The sequence below is a fragment of the Anthonomus grandis genome, chromosome 12 (genome assembly GCF_022605725.1).
Source record: "Anthonomus grandis grandis chromosome 12, icAntGran1.3, whole genome shotgun sequence".
Taxonomy (NCBI): domain Eukaryota; kingdom Metazoa; phylum Arthropoda; class Insecta; order Coleoptera; family Curculionidae; genus Anthonomus; species Anthonomus grandis.
In genome coordinates this window covers 9,425,720-9,450,264 of record NC_065557.1, presented here as the reverse complement: position 1 = coordinate 9,450,264, position 24,545 = coordinate 9,425,720, and the positions used below count along the sequence as shown (strand labels likewise).

At 27.4% G+C, this 24,545-nt stretch overlaps 1 protein-coding gene across 2 annotated transcripts in view; it reads right to left on the bottom strand.

The window, feature by feature from the left end:
* The window catches only part of LOC126742712 (protein turtle homolog B-like), a 472,815-nt gene that overhangs the window by 215,364 nt on the left and 232,906 nt on the right, over positions 1-24,545 (bottom strand). For both annotated transcript variants that reach the window (XM_050449495.1, XM_050449496.1), the window contains exon 3: positions 19,975-20,183. In XM_050449495.1, coding sequence (XP_050305452.1) covers positions 19,975-20,183 — 209 coding nt within the window. The remainder of the gene's footprint in view (positions 1-19,974; positions 20,184-24,545) is intronic.

Genomic DNA, 24,545 nt, shown 5'->3' with positions numbered 1-24,545 from the left:
TTTTCGTAAAAACATATAAGAAATGGGACGATAGAAAGTTTTTAAGGCTTTGAGTCTTTTGTGCAGGATCAGTGTAATATACTTCCAAGCAGTATTTGAGACCTATGGCTTTTAAGGGTTAAGGACAGTTGACTTGCAATCGCTTATTATTTCTTTTATATTGGTGGATACATGCTCCAAGGAACTAACTTTTCCAGGCAGTTATTTGAGTATTAATTAATTTTTTTCAGAAAAATCTAGGTTGCTGACGTAAAGGCTTCTTCGTATGTGAGATGATTTGCAATCGTTTATCATTTTTCCAGATTACCAGAATAGGTGTTTAGTTTTTCCAGACCACTGAAATAATTTTTCCAGAGAGTAATTGAAAAAATTATTAACATTGATAGACAAATTAAAAAAAAAACTGCTAAATTATCTTTTTCTTTTGCAGATTTATGAAATCAAGGTTCGGTTTATTTCTAGATCAAGTATATGTTGTCCTCTTAACCAATAAATTTAACTTATTGCAGGCAGTACTTTAAAGATATAATTAGTATTTTTTTGACAATTAAATTTATGTTGAGACGTTTCCAGATTACTGGTGTAAATTGATTTTTTTTCAAAAATTCGGGTTGATTTGCAGTCCTTTATTATTACTTTCAGATTGCCTGAATACCTGGTTATTTTTTCTAGGTCATTGAAATTAGAAAAAATTCAGAGAGTAATTCTTTCGTGACTTTTCTAGATTTATTTTGTCCAAACGATTAAAATATTTTTTTTAGGTAATTAAACTAGTTTGAAACTTTACTAAGATTTTTTAGGAAATAAAAGTCTTTTTTGCTTTTTTTTTAAATTTTTAAATGTTAGTATTTCCAGGAAATTTAATATTTTTTCGCCGGAAATTATTCTAATTTCAAAATTGATATATATTTTTTTTTAAATGGAGTAAATTTTATTTTTTTTCGGGATTGTTATAATGTTATTTTGTGGATAAAATATAATCATTTAATTGATAAGTATTGAATTTTACATGATACATATTCATTACTGACTTTATTATAAGTAAATAATATATTTTACTTATTTACAAGATTTAATTTAGATTTAAAAAAAAAATTAGGTTAGCTTTGAAAGAATAGACTTTCCCATATTCTGCAAATTGAAATAAAAACATTCAAATATATTTTGTTAAAGTTTAAATTTAAATTTCCATATTGGTTATAAAAATCTCATTTTCAAAACAAATTTCAGTATATTATTGGAAAACATATTGTACCAATATTTTTAACAAAAAAACGCTCAGGCATAGAAATTAAAAATTGGATAAAAATGAATATTGCAAATAACATAACGATATGTTTTTAATTGCCTACAGAATTAACCCACTTGACTCAATTTTACCCTTAAATCAGCTTATATTTACATTATGCTAACCTCATTTTAGATAAATAAGAAAATAAATAAAATATATTTGGATTATTTTTATTTTTATCTAAAAATCTAATTGTTAGTAAAGCACTGACGAACTGTGCATCGGTAAACCCAATTAAAGTCCTAAAACAATAGGGAGACAATTTAATAGCGCGAAAAAGTTTATTCTGCATAAAACTTTAAATTTACCACTCTGAGGCGCACAATTATGTTTGCGAAAAAGAATAAATTGTGTGTCGAAATTCGTCGCTTGTCTCTCACTAATTCTATTGCAAACTTTACTAACTTATTTGCAGAAATAAATCCACTTAAGTTTGCCTGGAGAACTTTTATTAAATATTTCTGTTGGTGGCCAAATTGTGGATTCACTTTTAAAGATCATTTCATTTAAAAAGTTTTTTGTCTATTTTATTTATATTAAAAGTTGTTTCTCTAAAACGTATTTTAATAAGTTAGACTTATTAGAATGTCTGAATCGGGAGGTGTTTAGATTTAGGTTAAATTATCGTATAAAATCACAAATAATAAACATTTGATTTATTGGCATTGAATAAACACATATTAATGTCATAGGAAAAAATTAATTTAGGCTTGATGCCTCTTTTCTATTATAGTATTAATTAACAAACTAGTTTAATGCAAATAAAACTAAATTTCAAAATTAATAATAACCATATTGATTTATGGTTTGGATTCATTAAAATCGTATTCATAAATGTTTAATTAGTGACAAGAGCTTATTTAAATCAAAATATTTTTTTTTTATTTATTATTAATTCATAATGATAATTTTCTAATTAATTTTAGTCAGAGTAATTAAGGATATATTAGATAATATTCAAATTATAATTATGATTATTTACTAAAACACATCGGAATTAATTAAATTTCGGTTAAATATAAATGACCTTTAAATTATTAACTATGGCACTAGGTATTAAAAGTTAAAAATTTATTTATTATTAGATCACTTGAAAATCAAAATTATAGCAAACAAAAGCATTTTAAGAGATTGATAATACCTCAATTGATTGAAAAATGAAAACGATTATCATTTTTATCAATAATTATCCTAAATCTTAAAAATTATTAAATTAATTTGAGATCTTTAAAAATCTCTTTATTGAATATTATATCAATTGGATTTAAATATAAATATAAAAATAGGTTTATTGGTTCTAGGAAAATGATTCATAAAAAAAAATTATTATTATTATTGATGATATGGTCTGCAAGGTAATACGTAAATCATTACGCTATTTACTCGTTAAGTGCCTGTATCCTAAAAAAATGTATAGATATGAGTTATGGCTTTTTAATATCATAATAATAATTTTATTGGTTTAGAGTATCATATGATATATTAAAGTGACATTAAAAATTATTAATAATTTTTGGCTCATAAGAGTATACTGATTCAAAAATTATTTTATTGCTTCTTACTCAATGATCTTCTTATTAAAATGAGTATGATAAATGTTTAATTAATTTTACTTTAATAGATTAACACCGTATCAGAAAATATGTACAATACTCTAGTTAGATAATTAAATTTTTAATGAAAATTATAATAAATAATTTTAATGCCACAGTTATTTTATTATTATAAAGTGTAATGTATGTCAGATATTTATTTTCAGCTTAATTAATAGTTAAAATTATAGTAAGCTCGAGTAGTTGTTTATCAATATCAATAGTTTTATTCATTCAACGACCATTAATTTCTTTATAAATCATAAAAATTATTTATTTCATCACTTTAAGACTAAGCATCCTTTAAAATCAGATCATTGATTGTTTGACCTATTGAGATTCTAGAATAAAGTTTGATTAAAGTTAAAAGGATTATACTTGATTTATTTATAAAAACATAAATAAATCATGTAAATAATAATTGTACTTTAGGCCATAAAAAAGGAGAATATTATAATGTCTTTAGTAACTTATTTAGGTTATATGTCGTCTTCTACAAAATAATCTAATTTTTATTATAAAGCACTTCATCGCGTGATTCGTCTAGAAAAAACAACCACAAAACTGCGAATTTTGTTTAACGTATCTGCTGAATCTCCAGGCAGAGCATCTCTTAATGATGTTTTATTATTTGGACCTAAGCTCCGGCAAGATATTAGTATATTATTGCTAAAATTTCCTCTTTACTCATACGTTTAAAATGATGAAATCCAAATAATGTATCGACAAATATTAATTTCTCCAAGGTTTTGGAGAAATTAACTATTATAGTTTATTACTATATTCTTTGGAAATTTACTCTAGATAAACCCATTAATACAGTACAAACCCCTTAATACAGTCATATATAGTATCGCATCTTTTCTTTATTCAGGTTTTTATGGAAATTCTAATGCTATACATAACTAGGAGGATTTTATACTTAAAATGTAAAAGTGCTTGAATAAACAATTTAGGGGCTTGTACAAAAGTTACTAGTAGGTCAATTTACATAGAAGATACTCAAAGTGTATAAAGAAAGTAGTTACCGGTTGCTAAAAAATACTAGTGGGTTGTCTGGTCTTTACAGATAAAATAGAAAGTTTATCATAAAATAAACTAGGGGTTTCTAAAAAAATTACTTGAAATACTCATGGTTAATCTAGCACATTCCTGCTTCTCAAAGAAGAAGGCACTAGCTACAAAGTCACAATTAATTTTAATTTTATCAAAGTGAGGCTTCGACCTGAGAAAATGGTCAAGAAATGATCTTCGTTTGCTTTTAGATCTTAGGGCTTCTTATATATTAATAGATTTTCATTTCTTTCTTTTCGAGGAGTATCTTTCAAGGTTCTTGCCCTAAGGTGGGTTCCCTCTAGTGATCAATTTTGTTTTTCAGTTTATCCTTGTACTTGTTCAATTTTTCCTATACTTAGCTTGCATCTTTGATCTCTTTGGCATTCTGTCATTACCTACATCCCTTATTAAAAATCTAGTTTAATAACTGTGAATTAACTAAATTTGACAGAAACGATGACCCATTCTCACATATTTCTCGACTGCAGTGTCTGCTGTTGATCAGATGCTCATATTATTATTAGTTATTTTCATTCAGAACTTAATAGAAGGAAAACATTTTTAAGCAATAGAGTTATTTATTTTCAGGAACAAGTACCTCTTAATGTGTTAGAGGAAGAACATCAACTTTGAGTATCTCTTGCTGTGATTTCTGAAATAATTTTTTTGATGTTGTTCTTAAAACTCATCTTTTATTTCGTAAATCACAACGAATTTTATCAACTATATTTTACGTTTTATCCATAACTGTAAAAGATCGCACTCTAGATTGCTTGCAAACTTCATCTGAACTTCACAATGCTACTTTACTTTTTATTAAACAAATTCAAAAGACTCACTTTTCTGGCAAAATTTCTGCTCATAAAGGTGGTACCACTGTTCACACATGCTCAAGTTAGTTTGAATCAAAAATACCTTTTTTTCCTTCAAGTCGTTGTTAATTTATCGAATCACCCACTGCAAATACTTATTGGCATTTAAACCACACAATGTATTTTAGCACAACATTTTTAGATCTTCAAATTGCGTTAGTCGTAAAGTTTTATCAAAATGTTACAATTCTTGGATAGCAAATGCTCCAACAATAGCACCACCTTTAATAAGTAACCTTTCGCTTTTACGAGTATTTTCAGTCAAATGTTTCCTTCACGCTGATATAAATTACAACAGTCCTTTTAAATTATACTTTCTAAGCATCACATATTTTAAAGTTGACCGTAAAATACTGAGTCATTTTTAATGTTTTTTATTAATTAATAATGAGCAATTATGAGTAATGTCAATTTATTTCAAAGGCACATTGAAACGTAATAGGCACACAACTGAGAAATCAAGACGTCATATTAAATAAATCCAGAAATTTAACCTGACATCCTAAACTATCAAAAATTTCCTCGAGTACATGTATGCGCTGCATTCAAAGATAATCTCGAGTAAATCTTTATGGAAGACGTGATTTAATTTCCAATTGGTGTGAAGAAATATGACCCCCTTAATCTGGCGAATAGAAAATCGGCTTGGGCTGTTTCTAAGATGTTATTTTTGTGTTTTTTCTTCAACAGGAATATTATACTAGTGAACAGAGGATTAAAAGTACGTTTTCCACTTGCCGAGACTTTTAAAATAATTTATCAAAGCCTCGGAAAGCAAACACGATATATTTCTCTTTGTATCGAGACTAAAGCCTCTTTAAAACTCTTCACGATCTCCGTCACAAGGGAAGTAATGAAGGCAGTCATCCTCTGTTTCTTTTTGAAACTCGTGTGACTTTGTAAATTTAAATATCGGGGATTATTGCAAGTCGGAAATTTATTCGGAGCTTTTTGCATTTCTCTTCTTGAGAGCTTTTCGTCGAATAAATCAAGTTCTTGAGATCGTCAACATATGAGAATTTTTTTTTCTCGTGTTCGTATATATGCTAAATTTGCAATTTAAAAAAAAATACATTTATAAATTTTTTATTGTATGTCTATAGATATTTAATTAAAAATATTTCATAAGATGTAGTTCCATTTAAAGACCCATAGAACATGTTACATTGTCTTAACTTATATTAAGCAATAATTTTAAAAGTGCTGGTAGACAAAGTATGGTACTATTAAATTTAGAATGATAACTTCAGGGACTTCTATTAAAATAACCTAATTAGGTTTTAAATGTTCCTAACAAGATCAATACTAAAAAATAGTAAAAGTTTGATCCTATGGGTAAAATCTTTAAATTAAATATAACCAGAGACCTAAAAAAATACCTAACGAAAAAATAGCTACAAAATAGGAGCAAAGCATTACAAAAATGGTGTCAGTAATTTTCATTTAAAAATATTTTATTACTAAAGAAATTAATCAAAAGGACTTGAACTTTAGAATCAAAAGGAATGCATAATATAATTTTTTTTTTATGTTTTTAATAAAGGATGCATTTTAATTAAAAGAAAATACCTCTTCTAGAATATTATAAATACAAGAGAATTTCCTTTATCAGAAATCTTGTAAAATCTTACAAGAATTTTATTTATTTTGTAGTCTACTTTTAGTGATTTATTTCTTTTTCTTTTAAAGAAATAAAATGATCTAACTAAAAATATTTTGTTAACGAATATAGGCTTGTATAAGCATTGGAGCAAAATAGCAAATTATAATTCAAAACTTAATTGGAAATGATTTATGTTCCTTAAATTGAAAATTTATTAGTCTAGTAACTGCCAAATTTAATAAATAAATACGACCTAAAAACGAACATAAGACAAAACATAAAATAATCTAATTATTGTTAGTCTTGTAAAATAAAATATAGTGCCTCATCAATCAATAATATTTTTGTATTAATTCAAGTAACTAATACTCAAAGATACTATCAGATAGGTAAACTGTGAATTAAAAAAATTATAATTTTTTTATATTTAATTTAATATAAAAAAATTAAATTAATAATTTTTCATTAATAAAAATATATATACCAAATATTGTGTTTCAAAATTTTGATATCTTAAGGTTAAATAGTTTTTCCTTGATTTTTGTTTTAACAGAATTAAAAATTATTCAGCTCAATAATTGTAAATAAAAAAATATGGGGATTACAGGTATGTTTACAAAATTTTATGAATAATATAAGATGTTTTTAAAAGTCAATTATTCCTTTACTCGCGTATAAGTTAAATGATAAAAAATAAAAAAAAGGAAAAACTTAACGTCAAAAAAAATTTAGTTTCTCAATGATCTTCTTTAAACCAGTTGCGTATTAAAAACTTTTGACTTAATTATAAATATTTTGATATTGTTGACATATTAAACAATAAGAAATTAAACAGAATGCATAACACAAGTGGATATGATTAACGTATTATATAAAATAAATATAAAATAAAATAATATTTTTCTTATTTCTTTTTTATTTTGAATAAACTGCATTAAAAATTAACGAAAGGGATTAAAACTATTGGCAGATTATTGGCATATTTTAAATAAAATTAGGTTTTCTCAATGTCTATTTGTTCCTTTACTTTTAAGAAATTGGGATATAATGATTATATAAAAAATATCATTAATATAAATAATTCATTAATATTCCTAAATAATCTTTTTTGAGCCATTAATGCATAAAATAGCAGAAAAAAGTAATGCTCCAACGAACACACGTCCGAATTCACCCAATCCAAAATACCCATGTTTTAATTTAATATAAAAATTTCCAGGAATTTTCTCGTTCGGGCATTTTTAATCAGGGAATTATGATTCGCACGTTTTTTTGGTCAGTCGGGATATTTGATTTGGGAGTTGAAACGTGTTACCCTTCATGGTAATACTATAAATCGTTAAATCCCTTTTGGGATAATTTTTTAACACTACAAAACCAAAACAAATTGGAATGTTTAACAAAAGTTTATATGATTAATATATTTTCAAATTTTATTTTGTAATCTTCAAAATTTTTTTGTTTCTCTTTTTCATGCGTTAAAAGTAAAAAACGACACTTAATTGTTAGCAGAGTTGTGATAATTTTTAAATATCATTAGATTCCTTCAAGATCCTACTGTTCTATTACTTTTGAGAAAGTGAGATGGAGCAGCAACTATTGTATTAAAATAATTATTTGTTTACATTTTTTAAATGATTTACTAAGAGCCATTGATGTACTTATAAACGATTAAAATATGAATTTAGAGCAACGTAACGAAGTAAAATGTATAACAAAAGTGGATGTGTTCCATATTTTGCATCTATATTTTAATGACTTCAAAAAATTAGCAAGGTGAGTAAAAAACATTTTTTTTTTAAATTAGACTCTAAGTAGTAGATCATTTTCATGTATTCTTATTTATTCTAAATGAGTTTGAATTTTTATTTCGTGAATAACAATTTCAATAAAACTTTTGTAATCAATCCATAAAGACAATTATGTAATTTTTTTCGTTAATGGCTACCTTTCATGAAATATTACATAAAAGAAATACTATTTTGCATAATCCCATAATATAACCAGAATGGAATTTCTCTATGGTAATCAAAATGCAATATGCAAAAGACGGAGCCGTTATTAGTAGAGACTAACTAAAACGTCGACCAGGAGAATATTAAATAGGCAGCTCCCAGAAATAGCCGAAGCTGTATTGCTGTACAGCTACAGTTAATTCTAAAGGTATATTGTTGCTTAATAACGTAGTATCCCTCTTGGCCCTTTGATGCAACCTTAATTGGGACTTTCCTTAATACTTAACAGTGTTTACCATTGTACGATGTAATCCTTAAATAGAGCAAAATTTATGCCAAAACTTCATAATATAGCCAAGTTTTTTGATTGCCCTGCATAATGTCGATTGTAAGGTCACACTTTGATTGTAAAAAGAGACATTCATATTAAAAAAAAATTGCAACAAAAAACTTTTTTTTTAATTTAGAATTTATATCAAACATCTAAGCTAAAGAGGATAAAAAAATATTTCAATTTTAAATATTCGGATAAACAGATATATTTAATTTGTATCCTTTACTTTGTGCCAAAATTTCTGGGCGTTAAATACAAAAACCATAATAAAATATAGCCACGTCGTGTAATATGGTTTAATGTATGTAAACATATTTTAGGTGGTCATTTGTATATTTTAGGCAAAGCATGAAATTCGGTTGAATGCATTAACACATGGCAGAAAACAGATGTTTGCCAATTATCGCGGAATCCAGTTGTGTAAAACGCGAAAGGCATAAAATATTGATACAGTCGGTGGTCTTTTGTAAACATAAAATTCAATTTGCTACCCATACATTTGTATAATTATAAAATATACATTAAAGCTAAATTAATTATGTTCAATGAAAAACTATATTTTAACCACGTTAATTTGTTTGGAATTAAGCTAAAACAATTTAATTAAAATCGAGTGAAATTAATTTATTAAGTAGTTTTAAACAAGCAGTATCTGTGTTGCGATCTTTAGGGTTGTAGTCTATATAGGGTTGTAGCGAATTATTTTTAATATTTTTTCGATCATAATAGGGTAAGGGAAGCATAGGACATTGCTAAGTAGTAAAGGAATTTTATTGCACCAATTTAAAATATAAGTTTTGAATTCTAGTAAATATTTATGTATTTGATTGTATTTGATTGGGAACAAAAGATCTTTTTTTAAAAATTAAGTTCTAGCCATACAAATTTTCGTCATTATTTTATTACTTAATGTTTGTATGGATCCTAGAAATTTATTTAAAATTATTTTTATGGAGTAGCTTATTTAATTATTTGCCTCTATTTTGCCTTGTAATGAAGTAGTAATAAGGGAATGAATAACTATTAGGATTATTACAAGCATTAAAAAACTGAACAAATTTAAAAAAACTCTTATATTCTAAATTATTATTTCGATACTGCTTTTACGAAGTATCGCTATTATATACTTTATTTCAAAAATATAAATTTGGTTATTACTGAAGTAAAATTGTAAATAAAGGAAGGATTTAAAAAATGTACAAAGTACTAAGTGAAGCTACAAAATCTAATGCTATAAGTCATAGTGATATTCCTTGGTAATAGCATCAAACTTAGAAATACATTCGAAATGGAAAATTATTAAAATGATTATTTTAATAATATTCGATATAACATATTATATAAGGGAAGTAATTCTACTCATATACATTACAAACTTAGTATTTCTGATAAATTTCCTAAAGAAGCAATTGTAAGATCAATAATGGAGAAGATATCTTCTAGAATCTGGCTAGGGTATTTCACACAGTTCCTCAAGATTTGCTTCTATAATTATTAGAATTTTATGGAGACAAACAATTAGCAGCTCTCTTCATAATAGGGTTATATATAGAGTTAATTCTTTTTATTGCATATATTTATTCTTTCACCATTATTTTTTCTGGAAAAACTTGAGACACTGGGAAATAATCATACTGGGTCTAAGTGAAATGAAATACTGGCTGAACTATTTTCAATTCACACAGAATGTCTCAAAATTCGATTATACATATTATATATACCTTTTTCTCTTACAGCCATAAGACGACGTATTTTTCTAACCTCTTCCCATGATTACTTTTATATAAGATCACAGTATCATCCGCAAAATACGTTACGTCCATATGATAGCTCCTATAACCCATTTATATAAAGAGTGAAGATTAATGCTCCCAGTATTAATTGTACCTTGTGGAACACAATATCTAACAAGTCTTGTAGTACTTCTACAGTTACTGATTTTTCTCTGTTGAAAAGTTAAAATTAAAAAAAAAATTAAAGCAAAACCCCAATTATCATATTGATCTAAAAATTCATTAGGATTGAGTGGTTAACTGTATCAAAGGCTTTAGCCAGATCCAGAAACACACAAATATTTTTTTTCTTATTAAGTTTTTTGTAAATATTTGGAGTTAAGTAATAATTGCCTTATCTGTTGATAAGTTATCTCTAAAATCATAGTGTTTTTTTAATATTAAATTATATTTTGCTATATATTTAATCAGTCTTTTTTTATTAACTTATCTACAATTTTTGCAATGCTAGATATAAATGATATAGACCTGTAATTCGAAATATCTAATTTATCACTTTTTTTTTAAATAATGGTTTAATAATACAATTGCTAAGACAGTCGGAAAAAAAATCTTTAATAAACACTTTCTTTTATAAAAATACTATACTATCTCATATAAAGCAATTCCATAAATTTGGTACATTATGTAGAATCCACATCTTTGAAATTATACAAATGTTTAAAAAGATGTTTTGTTAATAAGAAGTGATCTTTTATATCTATAGAGTTATGTATTCTTGATTATATATTAATTTCTAATTATGTTTTTATTCAAATATTACTATTATTCTGTACGAACATTCGTAACCAATATGTAATATTTTTTTTAATGTCTAATTTTGCACTTCTTCATCCTTTTTACTAACATTATTTCAATAACTAGTTCTTTTTCAAATTATATTCTTCTGATGTAATTTACCCCAGTACTTTAATTTTGATTTTATCTTAGTTTGTCAAAAATTTTAGCTCTTAAATGATTATTATATATTTACATTTCCCAAGTTGCTCTATAATACAGCATCCTCATCCTCATTCAGTCTATTACCTCAGTCTTGTCTATTCAGTTTTGAATACGTATACATTGAACGAAGGCATTATTATTAAGTAATTCCCCAACTAATCTCCATTCAATAACTTCCCTTTAAGAAATATATTTCGCCTTAATTCAGTTGTCACAGGGAAGCATATTGCTTATTAGGCTGCCAGAAACTTAAACTTTCTGTCACGTAGGGATATGTAAATGGAGCTTTGTCTTTCCGTGAGGAATTTTAATTAGACCGAAATTGAAATTATATTTACTTTCTCAACTAAGGGGTATTATTTCAGTTTCAACGCCTAAAGGATCATTGAGTTTTGATGGCTTTATTTTAACGAAACATTGATAGAGTAGCAAAAGGTATTATTATCCTATAAAAGTGGTATTAAGGCCCTTGGCTCCGAGTCCGCGCCGACGTAAGTCGTAAATGAACAAAAGAGAAATAAACGTATTTTATACTTCGATAGGAGCCAACAAATTTTCAAAATCCACCTTAGGGTGTTATTACGATCGTAAGTTCTCGAGGCCATAAAAGATTTTAATGGGACTGTAAAACTCCTGATTAAAAAAAGGGCGAGGGTTCGAGCCTATAGGACGAGCTAATTAGATGAGAGGGATTTTATAGTTTTTTTTATTAAATTCTATATAATTAAGGAGCTTCAACCTATCCTTTTAAACGAATTTCTCAAGGTAATATATCATTTTAAAAGAAAAACCGATCCCTTAAGGGACCAGGGGTCAAAAATTTCTCAAATTAAACTGAAGAACACGGTAATGGTTACTAAAAGTGAAGATTAATATACTTGCAAGACGAACAATTCCCACGGCTGACTTTTAGAATAAGTTTAGTAGAGTTCGCCCCAGATATATTGGGGTCGTTTGTCTTTGACTCAGAATATTACTGCCGGAACGTCCGGATCTTTAATTTTAACCCCTTTTTGCAGTTTTCCACTTTTAGTGGAGTATTTCGTGGGTCTTTTGGGGCGCAACTTTATATAGTTTATAAGGAGTCCGTTTTAAAAGCACAGCTGTATGAAAAGTATTAAAGAATGTTAAATAAATTTATAATGATAAATAGTAATAAAACAAATTCTAAGTCACAGGTCTCAAATTTATTAAAATAAAAGTCAAAGGATTACACGTATTTCGCTTATACTAGTCATTATCAGATCCAATAAGCATTATAAATATTTACCAACTAAACCTAATTTATACTAAAATAATAAGCTATAGTCGCCTTCGCTCTTATCGTGCGGGTTCAAAGGTCACCACGTAATATGAATCAAATTGAAAAGTCAGTGGCTGCCAAAATGTTATTTCTTTGAGAGTTTGACAAGACATTGAACGCCGTCATGTGACATATTAGAGCCGCGTATACACCTTAGATCATAATTATTAACTGACGTGATGCCTTTAATGCCGTAAAAATGTCTGCGGACTACCACATATTCGACATGTAAAACATACGTCGGTTATATCCTTTCATGACGTGAAAAAGCCCATAAGTATAAAGCCCGTTGGGTATACGCCTCGTCGGTATATGCCTAGAATCCCCGATATTCTGCTAAGTTGCCAGACATAATATTTACTTTTCTTTTTTGAAAAATTGCCCGAAATAGACGAAATTCTTAACAACAATTTTTCTTTACGCAATAATATCTAAATCTAAGCATTTTATATTTTTTTATAAGAGCAAAAATGCCTCCCTAGCCTTTCATTAAAATTGTACATATTTCATTTAAAAATGGTTGTTACCTAAATTTTTGAGAAATTAGTATACGATTTAGCATGACGCTATGTATGTGCATAACATACTAATTTGTCGATTTCAGGACACAGCGTCTAATTTTTAACATTTATTTGATCTTGTCTTCTTTTTTGTTTATGTGTGATTGTGTTTTTTTGTAATAATTATTGGGAAACTATACATTTTGGTATAATGACAAACAATTAATTTGTATTGTGTGTGATGCAGTGCAGTCAGAGACCAAAAAACTACTTTCTTTGTTTAAAGGCAAGTTCATGTTACAATCTCACTTTTAAAATGACATTTTGATTTTATGATTTATTATTTGTCGTTCGACCCAATCTTTACGTTGATGCATAGAAAATTAAAAAAAGTTGTGTTATCTTTTCTTTTATATCAGTTAAAAGTCAAAAAAAGATAAAAAATAACTAAAAAAAAACTGGTGAATGCGGCGGGTATTTCTATCTCCCAGGGCATTCACCAATTTATTTACTTAGCTTTTTTTAAAAAGATAAATACGAGGGGAGCTACGACAATTCTTTAAGTCGTCGTTTTCTTATGAATATTTATTTATTTACACATTACAAGGCAAAAAAAGAATGAAACTAACTATTAAAAAAATGGAGAATGCGCCGGGCATATCTATCTTTCAGCGCATCCACCAATTTATTTACTTAGCTTTGTTTAAAAAAAAATATTATACTTTTTAATCATACCTAAATAATAAACGAAATGCAAAAAGAAAACTAATTATTTTAATAACGAAAAAGAAAATAAGGGATTGCTTAGAATGTACAAGAAGAAGTAGCTAAAGCGCTTGGAATTAGTTTAAGAATGGTGCAAAAGGTTGTATATGAAAACAAAAATAATCTTATTTCCAAGCAGCAAACAAAGTGTAAAAGGAAGAAGCTGAAGACTGAAGATTTAAAAAAATGTGTAAAAATGAAGTTACAAATTTGACTAAAAAAAGAAACTTATTATAATTATCATTATCACTAACAGAGTCGGAAAACATTCGTCATTTTCCGAATCTTCTTCAAATGGAGCAATGATCAATGGTTCAACTTGGATATCGAGTATTTTTTCTCTCTTCCACCAGGTTCTAATAATGTTTTCTGTGTGATCCACTGATTTCCGCCAATACTCCTTTGTGATGTGATTCAATGCCTTATTCCAAACAGCTTCAACCTGGTCAGATCTAAGCCCAGCACCCTCATGCTTCTCATAACAAGATTTTGACCCTGCCCATATAAGCTTAATGGCATTAAACTGACAATGGTATGGTGGCAATCTTAAAACTTCATGGCCATATTCACGTACTATTTCGTCAACAGCATATATTTTGGTCTTTTCAGCGATTTTGCAATTGAAAGAAGTTGGGATTTTAGCATATATGGCAACGGATTCTGATTTTCTTTTACTAACCATTCATAAATTTCGCTTTTTCTCCAAGTTCCATTTGGTTGTTTATTCAAAATTCTTGAATGACACGACGCATTGTTTAATACTATTAAGGAAGGTTCTTGTAAGTTCGGTATTAACCGGTCCTTTAACCATTTTTCAAACATTTTGCAATTCATATTGTCATGATAATCTATACTTTTAGACTTAGAAGGAAAAATTAAACTTGCACCTGGAACGAATTGCGTTGAAGACCCGGCATGTAGAATAATAAATCATTTTCCCTGACCACATCCTTTTTTTCTTTTCACGCTTTTCACAGATTCATCTTGCCAAGATTTTATTCCACTACCGTTTGAAAATATCTAAGAATACCATTTCCTTAACTTCAATTTTTCATTTTGTGTATATTGTCTTAAAAATCTTATTCATTGGCTCACAATATTTGGTAGTTCACACAAATATCTTCTATTGCAGTCTTTTTTATAGCGAAAACCTATGCTTTTAATTAATTTTAATAAAGCAGAAAGTCCAATTTCCAAAGTGCCGCGTTCCTTTGGAACATCCCTCAGAAATGGCAGCGTTATATTTGTTTTTAGCCTATATAGTTTATAAATCCTACCCCATACTTCCATTTTTACACATTCACTTAAATCTTCAGTCTTCGGCTTCTTGCTTTTACACTTTTTCTCCTTCTTGGGAATAAGATTGTTCTTGTTTTCAAATACAACCTTTTGCACCATTCTTAAACTAATTCCAAGCGCTTTAACTACTTCTTCTTGTACATTCTTAGGCAACCCTTTATTTTCTTGATAGTATAAACTTGATTGATAGTTCTCGAAGTAATTAATAACATTAAGTACCATTTTTTGGCTTAAGGATTTAGAAATATACAAAAAGGCTTTTTCTTTTCCATAATTTGCAAATTAAATTATCTTGTGATAAATAATGTCATCCGTCAATCGAAACGAGACAGGCATGTTTGTTATGAAAGTAATTGTTTTAGAACCACTGACATTTATCATTTTATCTTCTTTTGATACCTTAACGCTGCATATATCTGTTTCTTTTATTCTGACGCGTTGTAGTTAAAAAACGTTGTTGCGCAAATTGAAATAAAACGTAACTAAAAAGTTTGTCGTTGATAATCCGATATACCCGCACGATAAGAGCGGTTTTGACTATAGTAACTTCCTCCCTTGTGTATTCACTAATAAAAAGGAAGAAAAAAAAAATGGAAGAGCTGTTCTAACACTACATAATACAAGTCAAAGGTAGAAATTAAGTTAAAATTGACAAAATCGAACAAAAAACTAATTACTCCATATTAAAATTATATAAACAAACAAATGAATTTAGGTTTAAATGCAATATCAAAAAATTTAGAACAAATAAAAATGATTTGTCTAGTGTAGGAATCGAACCGAGTACCTCAGTGTCATATAGCGTTAAGCTAAACCGAGCTGGTGTAATGTTAAAGTTAATTTATTTGATTTAAGGAGTATCTGAAGGTAAGGTCAAATTTAAAAAATTCAAGTAGGGTTCAAAATTAAAAATGTCATTGACGCAGTTGAGCACTGGCCTTTGGTTATTTCTAATTGTTTGTTTATTTGAATTTAATATGAAGTAACTAGTTTTCCTACGATTTTATCAATTTAGCTTAATTTCTACCCTTGACTTGTATCATGTAGTGTTGTTCTATACTTCTTTTTTTTTTCCTTTTTATTAGTGAATACACAAGGTAGGAAGTTACTAGCTCGTAATTTTAGTGTAAATTAGGTTTAGTTGGTAAATTTTTATAAAACTTATTGTTTCTGTTTTTTTTAGTCGATCTGATGATGCCTAATATGGGCAAAACACGTGTCATCCTTTGACTTTTATTTTGATCAATTTAAGACCTGTGACTTAGACGTTGTTTTATTACTATTTAATGTAGGCCTCTCTGAGAAAATATGGACTATTTTTTTAAATTTATTATATATCAAGCTCATATTTTTATATCTTTTGGTGTTCTAGTGCAGTATACCGACAGTTCAACTCAAAGTAACAAGTTACGTAATAAATTAGAATACTTAGAACAACATAAATAAAAATGTATTTTAAAAGAAATTGATAATTATCCATTAATAAGAAAAAAATAAGATATGCTTTGACAATAATAAATTACTAAAAAGTATGGTTGAACCCAATATATTTTTTACCCATTAATTATTACTCAATTTATATAAAATTCAATAATAAGTTTTTTATATTAAAAAGGTAATTCAGGGCTATAATTGAATATATAAGGGTAAAGGTAGAGATAATGAGTTAATTAATTATTATGGGAAATATATACACCTCTCCTGGACTTAAGTGTCATAAATTTTTAAATTATTTTGAGGATGTTTTAATAGATTTTAACGGCGGTTTTAACAGGATATTCTGTAATTTGAATGATGCTTCTCATATATCTCAGTTAAATAATATTTTAAATACCCATAGTTTCAGACAGACAGTTTCAGAACCTACAATAATTTCTATTGTACAGGATGTTGGCACTCAAAATGTGTATATTTCAGATTACCTAATTGTTCATGTCCATCTGGATCTAGTTAATATCGAAACACAGAATACTTTACATCGGTTATGTCCCTAGACCATATTAATTATGTTCAGTTTCGAGCAGACATCGAAAGTGCATCTTGGAATTCCATTTATCTTATTAACAACGTTGATTTAAAAGTACATTTTTAACGTTAACGTTATTAGCCATTTTTGATACACATCCATTACTAAAAATAAAAATTATAAATAAAAGTCGTATAGTCCCTGGATAATAAATCAGATTTATAAAAAATATTTGTAATTAAGCACTTAGTCGCTTTATATGCACCTAGAATCCTATCCATTGAGATTACTATAAGAATCTAAGAACTCTTGGAACATGTGCTATAAGAGTAGAAAAAAAATTAATCACTAGGTCTAGAATTATAGTTTACAGGAGAATATGATGAAGTTTATAAAATTAAATGTTCTTAAAAGTAAAAATAATTCTTGGTCTGTAACCAAATAAAAAAAATATTTTATTGGAATATATCAAAATTATTAAATGCTGATTTGTTATATTTTTATAAAAATAATTTATTACATAACAGGACTTCAATTTACTCTTGCTAATGCCAAATTAAATTATAATAAAATTGTTGATATAAAGCTTAAGGCGCAGATAAATTTAATATTACACTTCTCTCTCTTTGTTATCATTTTATAATACCATATATAACACATATCATAAATAATTGTATTGAGAACTTATGCTTTTTAAGGAACTAGCCAATACTTAACGTTTTAACTTTGGCTGAAGTTAAAAACTCTAAATTAAAGATCAATATTAATTTTTCCTACATAGTCCAAATTTTGGAAAACGCTATGGAAACTGAGTTAATAAATTATGTTTTTAGATTTTGTATTATTCCTTCTAAACAGCCCTTCTTATTTTCGTGGCATGTACCAACGAACTACTAAAATTTATATTGGATCTTAAAAAATTGATAAAAAAGTGTTTAACAACCAAAATATATAAATCAAAAGTAAGATGTATAAAGGCCTGCATAAATATTAGACTGGTAACAACAATAAGGCAAATAGATAAACAAATACACCAACAAACTCTTAACCCAAACGATAAATCACATATTAATTAATAAATATAAGTTTTATTATAATCTCAAAATATTTGCTTATTTTAGTACAATAATTAATATTTAAAAAATTAAATAATCCCAGAATTTACAAATAATTCGATATTAAAAGTATCATTGTTTAAGCAGCTAAAATTTGTATATTTAGAATATCAGTCTGTTAGTTTGATGATTTTTATTATCCCTAAATGCACGCAATATTTAGATAATATAATAATAAAATAGTGCATTTCGCGTACAGTGATCACCATTACGGTATAAAAGTATTATTTAGTAATAATTCTGGTAATATCATAGAAATGAGAGAGACAAGATGAAAAATTTTAAAAAAAGCCTACTTTTATATTGGTCAATTTTAAACCGTAATATCGTATGATTTGCTGTAAGTGTTAAGAAACGTTACGTAAAAACATGTAATTTTTTTTTCTATTTTTTAACAATGATAACCCATTACAGACCCAAATAAGAAGAAAAATCGTATTAAACTAGCGCTTAAGATAATTATAAAGAAAATAAATGTGCTAGAGATGTTGCTGAAAAATCTGATGTTTTTCATTTTCAGATAGAACAACCTATTTTAGACTTAAGTATCAGGAATTATCTTATTAAAAGTAAGGTCCAGTAAGTAACTCCCAAATGAAAAATATTTCTTTTCATTAACAGATTAAAGGTCCTAGGTCTAACTCCTGTAGCCAGATTTAAATTTTAAAAATTTCGTTAATTTGTAATAAATTTATCTTTATGACGCTAAATTATTACTAATAAAGTATTTAAAATATTCATCAATTAAACATACATAATTACAATTTCTTTTATCAAATATATTATTATTTTGTAGTTTTACACTAAGTTTTTATTTAGTTTTCTATTTTAATCGACCATTATTTTACAAAAAGCAATTATTTCCTATATGGGTTAATAAAAATTAAATGCCCAATACCATTTCAAAATTAAATACTACGCTACATTGACTATGATATATAAGGCCTTAACATGTAAATTTATTTGGTCCCCAATTTGTATTAATCCCTTTTCCACATGAAATTCAGATGAATTCATTAACACGTACATATATAGAGGATAACAGATGTTTGTCAATTAACAACTTTATGCATGTGATGAAATTTTGCATATAGGATCGGCATCGTTTGTTTTTAATATGGTCGCAAACGTACATAAATTTCAATAAAAAAAATAATAAAAACTGGTTCCATATACCCTTTAAAATATAGTCAATGGCGATTTTTTGCGGTATCCTTGAAATCCCAAAATAAATATGGGGACTGAGTTCGACATATTCGGCAAAACATTTTATAGAAAACGAACGTTTTTTACGTATTTGGGATATTGGGAAAAATGTCGGGACCTTGAGCAATAACGCGTAAGATCATTTTTTACAAATCGAGCGAAACGATCTACTAGTCAATTTATGTCAGCGGCATAAACATAGTATTAAATTCCTGGGCAAAAAATGTGAAATTATTAGGGACTTGGTCCATTTAACGCTAGCAATTCCCTTACATTTATAGTAATAACGAGACGGGTAGCATAGCCATTTATGTTATGCCTATAAATGTATTATTTTTTAGTTTAATAATAAATGTTAAAAAGCAGCGGTTAAATGGCTTACCTATAACGGTTAAATTCACTTTGCTATTTCTGGTCTGACCCATTTTAAAGTCTACCCGGCATCGATAGACCGCTTGGTCCGATTCTCTTATGTGGTCGATGCCCAACTCCGCGGGCTGTTTGTCCTGAATGAAATATGCCCTGTTCGAGAACACTTTATCGTCCGACCACCTCTCTGCTATAGAGAAATCACGATCGCGACCGTCCACACTGAAAAACAATAATAAAAATCCATAAAGTTTATATATTTCTAAAATTTATTTATACTTAATCATAGCCATGTTTAGGCAAACGATGGTTTGGAAATAACTCACCCAAAATTACAAATTTTTGCAATTAAATTTAACTCTCGTTGGATCGTTTTAATAAATTTAATAGTGGTATATAAACATTTAAAATTTATAATATATATTCTTAATACCCTAAAATATTATTTTAGTAACTAAGATTTATAATATTCTGAGACGCTGTTTTATTACTGTTAACTTGTTGGTAATTTTATAATAACTATGGTAGTAATTTAAGAGTAGAGTTTTAACGCCAAACATTTAAATCATTGAGGTCAGTATCGTACAAGGTTTTTTATAAGTTCTGCATCCAAAGATATTAAAAATATTTATGAGGATAAAATTATATTGGAAAAAATACTATTTTAGGTGCCTATTACAGTTCTTTAATGCAAAGTTAGGAGTTAAAACAGACAATAGAAATCATGACAAATACAATAATAATTTTGGCCAAAGAAAAAATGTACTGTATAACTACCGTTTCTAAAGAATAAAAATATTAGATCACAATTCTATATTAAAAAATAAAAAAAATCCCAACACTTTTATGATTTTACCCTAGATGCCTAAAAGCGTTTAAGTTGGTCACATTGCTTATTTATCTTTATATTTTGCTACTTCAGAGCCATAATGCCACAAGTATAATTACTTGCAATGAGGAAAATACTCCCTAACGTCGAAAACAGTTCCATATATAAAACATCGACAAGCAAAGATGGAATAAAAGTACGAATAATCTAATCAAAACTGATTGAATCTGATGCCTTTTAACGCATATCGATCAGGCAACGTGTTACTGATGGTGACACCCTTTCAAGGCTAATTAATGTGTCACCGTGAGTTATTACCGTTGCGATTTAAATCATCATCCCCGATTGTGAATATGTTTAAATGGAAAGGACAGTTTTGAGATGTCTACTTCAAAACGACGTTGATTAATTAATGAGTTTAAGAAAAAAATTAGTAAACGTACTTGTATAATAATATGGGTAAATTTATTGGAGAGAATGTTGAATTGTGTTTTTCTGTTAAAGGGTTGATAAACGGTTTTGAGTATTTGAGCAGGTTAGCGGACTTTGGTGCTGTACATGATTATTTAGAAGTATTAGTATCACTGGGGGTAATTTAAAGCATCAAATGAGTGCAACAAGTATTCATTCAACTTAAAGGATTATTTTCATCTTAAGACTCAATAATGAATATAAACATACAGAAAATATTTCAATAAGCTTTATGGATATTTAGAATATCTCACAAAAAATTTGTGTAATGAGAAACGTCATAACTTGAATGTCTCACCAAATGTTCTTAGAATAAGCAAGTAATTTTGATTTTTTTATTATTATTACCTTAAGAAAAATAAAGCTCCTAAAAGTAATAGTTAAAAAAATAATTTTTTATACATTTAGAAGGATTATATTTTTAGTTATATCTTTTAAAATATTTTTTCCCTTGAAATAATTTAATAATTAATATATTAAAATTTTACGAAAAAAAAGTTAATATCATATTACAATTTTATTAGTACCCATTCAAATAATAATATTTACGTCAAACTATATAATTAAAAAAACAGATTTTTATTATGTTTTTCATTTATTTTATTAAATATAGATAAAAAAAATGCCAATTTTTAATATAATTGGAATTTTTTAATTTTTTTATTGTAAAATTCTTTGGTTGGCTTTTAAAGTCTATTTTATTTCTTTACTATTTTAGTATAATGAGACTTTCATAATTTTTGTTCAAATAAATTAAATTTAAAAATCAATTTCTGACTAAAGTTTCCATTAACAAAAATTTAAAAAAAAATCATCAAAATAATAAATTATTTATATAATTTTTCCTTTAATATTTAAACATTTAATTTCAAGTATTTAATCCAAAATTAAAAAAAAGGTAAATTTTTAGAGTTGGTTTGACTTTTTTATTTAGATTTTACATTTGACTGTAATTTTCTTAAATTTCTGTTTTTACCAAAGTTGAATTTATTTTAATTTTAAATAAGCCTAATTTATTTTAAAAAAATTATTTACTAACAGACCGTTAATGACAACAAAAACATTTTAATTATTACTTTTATTAATTTTTTCTTGGTTGGAGATTTTGTTTTTACACCTTCGAAAGAAGTTATACATTTTATGTTTGTAGTGTTCAATTTTTTATTTAATGTAATTTTTTTGGTAATAGTATATTTTAAAAGGCTTCATAAATCAAATTTAAAAAAGCCTCTTTAGACTATATCAGCAATATCTAAACATTTAAACCTTCCCGAGGCATTGTTGAGATATTTGTTTAGTCAGATTTACAATATTATTATTATTATTAGTAATAAGATATTTATTTATTTTTAAGAGGTTTTTCATTCTATATAATATTAAAATATATTTTTTTATATAAAAGGATTGCATTTAAGATTAATTTTGAGTTTTTCTTTTATTAAATTTCGCTTTAAAGCACTTTTTTTTTGTAAAAATTTTCCTTTTTTTCCTATTTTTGCCAACTCTTAGAAATTAAAAAGAAAACTTCATTAATTAAAGTTAATATTTAAAATCATTAAAAAATATATATTTTTAAACGTCAATTTTATACATATGAAATACTAGTCTAATTTACCAAATCAAATTTTTTATTATTTTAAATTTTTTTTTAATACGGGTTAATATCACTAAAAACTTTACATAAAACTTAATACTTATAAATAATTCAATGTATATCTTAATAAAAAACCATAATTTTTTTTATAAATTTGAATTCCTCTTAAATTAACCCTAGAACTGCACAGTGGGGTCTAAAAAACCCAGGCCACAGATTTACAGAATACAGATGCGAAACTGATCGAAAATACGCGTGGGAGCGCCAGACTTCAGACACGCCTTCTGGGTGATGGATTTCCATCACCCGCCTAGTACGGTGGCAAGGGGTTTAATTCGCTGCAAGCCTCCGCGCCGCGTGCTTCTAATTTTCTTTTCGTAGTACGCGTGTTTATGATTAATAATTAAAGTAAAATAATATATTTGTATTTTTTTAGTATTATTTTTGTTGAAAGGGGGGGGGGTATAAGTGTGTATATCTTTATTGTTCCAGCTACAGTGGTGGAGGAACGACGTTATTTAGATTTCTAAAAGATGAGTTAATAGGTTAATATTTCGAGATAATGAAAAGCATTAATTTTACTGACCCATGTGATAACTTTCCTTTCCAGTATTTAATAAAATTATTTATACGACTTAAAATATTTTATACTTTAAAATTCGCCAACAGAGATTTATCATCTGCCAAAAAATGAGATAAAACTAAAAGAAAATTAAAAATTTAGTTTCATATTTAATGTTTTATTAAATAAAATCCTTAAATCTGTTAAATGAAATAAAAATGTACTCAAGAACCCTTACATTCTGTTTTATTTAAGCCTATTTCTATTTTGACATTATAAATGCATTATAATATCCCAGCGAAATTATAGTGCAGAACATCTATCCCTACAAAAAAAAAACTTAAATATGCATTAGTGCGGCCAGTCCAAACCATCCTTTTCAAGGGCATCAAATATCGGGAGCTTATATCCGTGATCTTTCGCATCTGGTATTCTGTAAATCTGTGCCGAGGCGCTCAAGTTGTTCAATGTAACTCGCGCAGGCGTGCGTTTTTTGACCAACCGTTTCACGTAAATTTAGTAGAGAGTCGACCGCGTTAAGAACCCGTCGCTACGCCGAATACATTAATCCATTACTTTGCAATTACGATATTAGTGGATCTGTGTGTACGTCAGACCCCAGTGTGCAGTTAACGACTGTTAAAGTTTCGAGGTGATTTTTTTGTCATTTCCTAATATGGATAGTTCTAAGAGAGAAAATCGTCGTAAGTTAACGGAAAAAGAGTTAGAGTTTGAAGCTAAAAATCTGTGGACAAATGAAGAACAACCCGAGATCATTGAAGATATTTTTGGAGACTTATCAGATAAAGAAGAAGACGATGTTCTTGAACAACAGTCTGACACCGATAATGAACAAAGTGAAGATGAAGAAGAAGCACAAGGAGGTCCTAGTACGTCACAAAGAAATGTCACCAGTATACTTAGAAAAAATGGGCATCGTTGGACCACACAGGCGCCAGCACGCCAAGGACGTCCAAGACGAGACAACATTGTTTTACATTTGCCCGGCCCAAAGAAAGAGGCAAGAAATGTTCACAGCCCAGTTGAATCATGGAATTTACTATTTACCGAGGAAATTTTGAACATGATTGTACTGCATACCAATCAGGAAATTCGTAAGAAATGTCA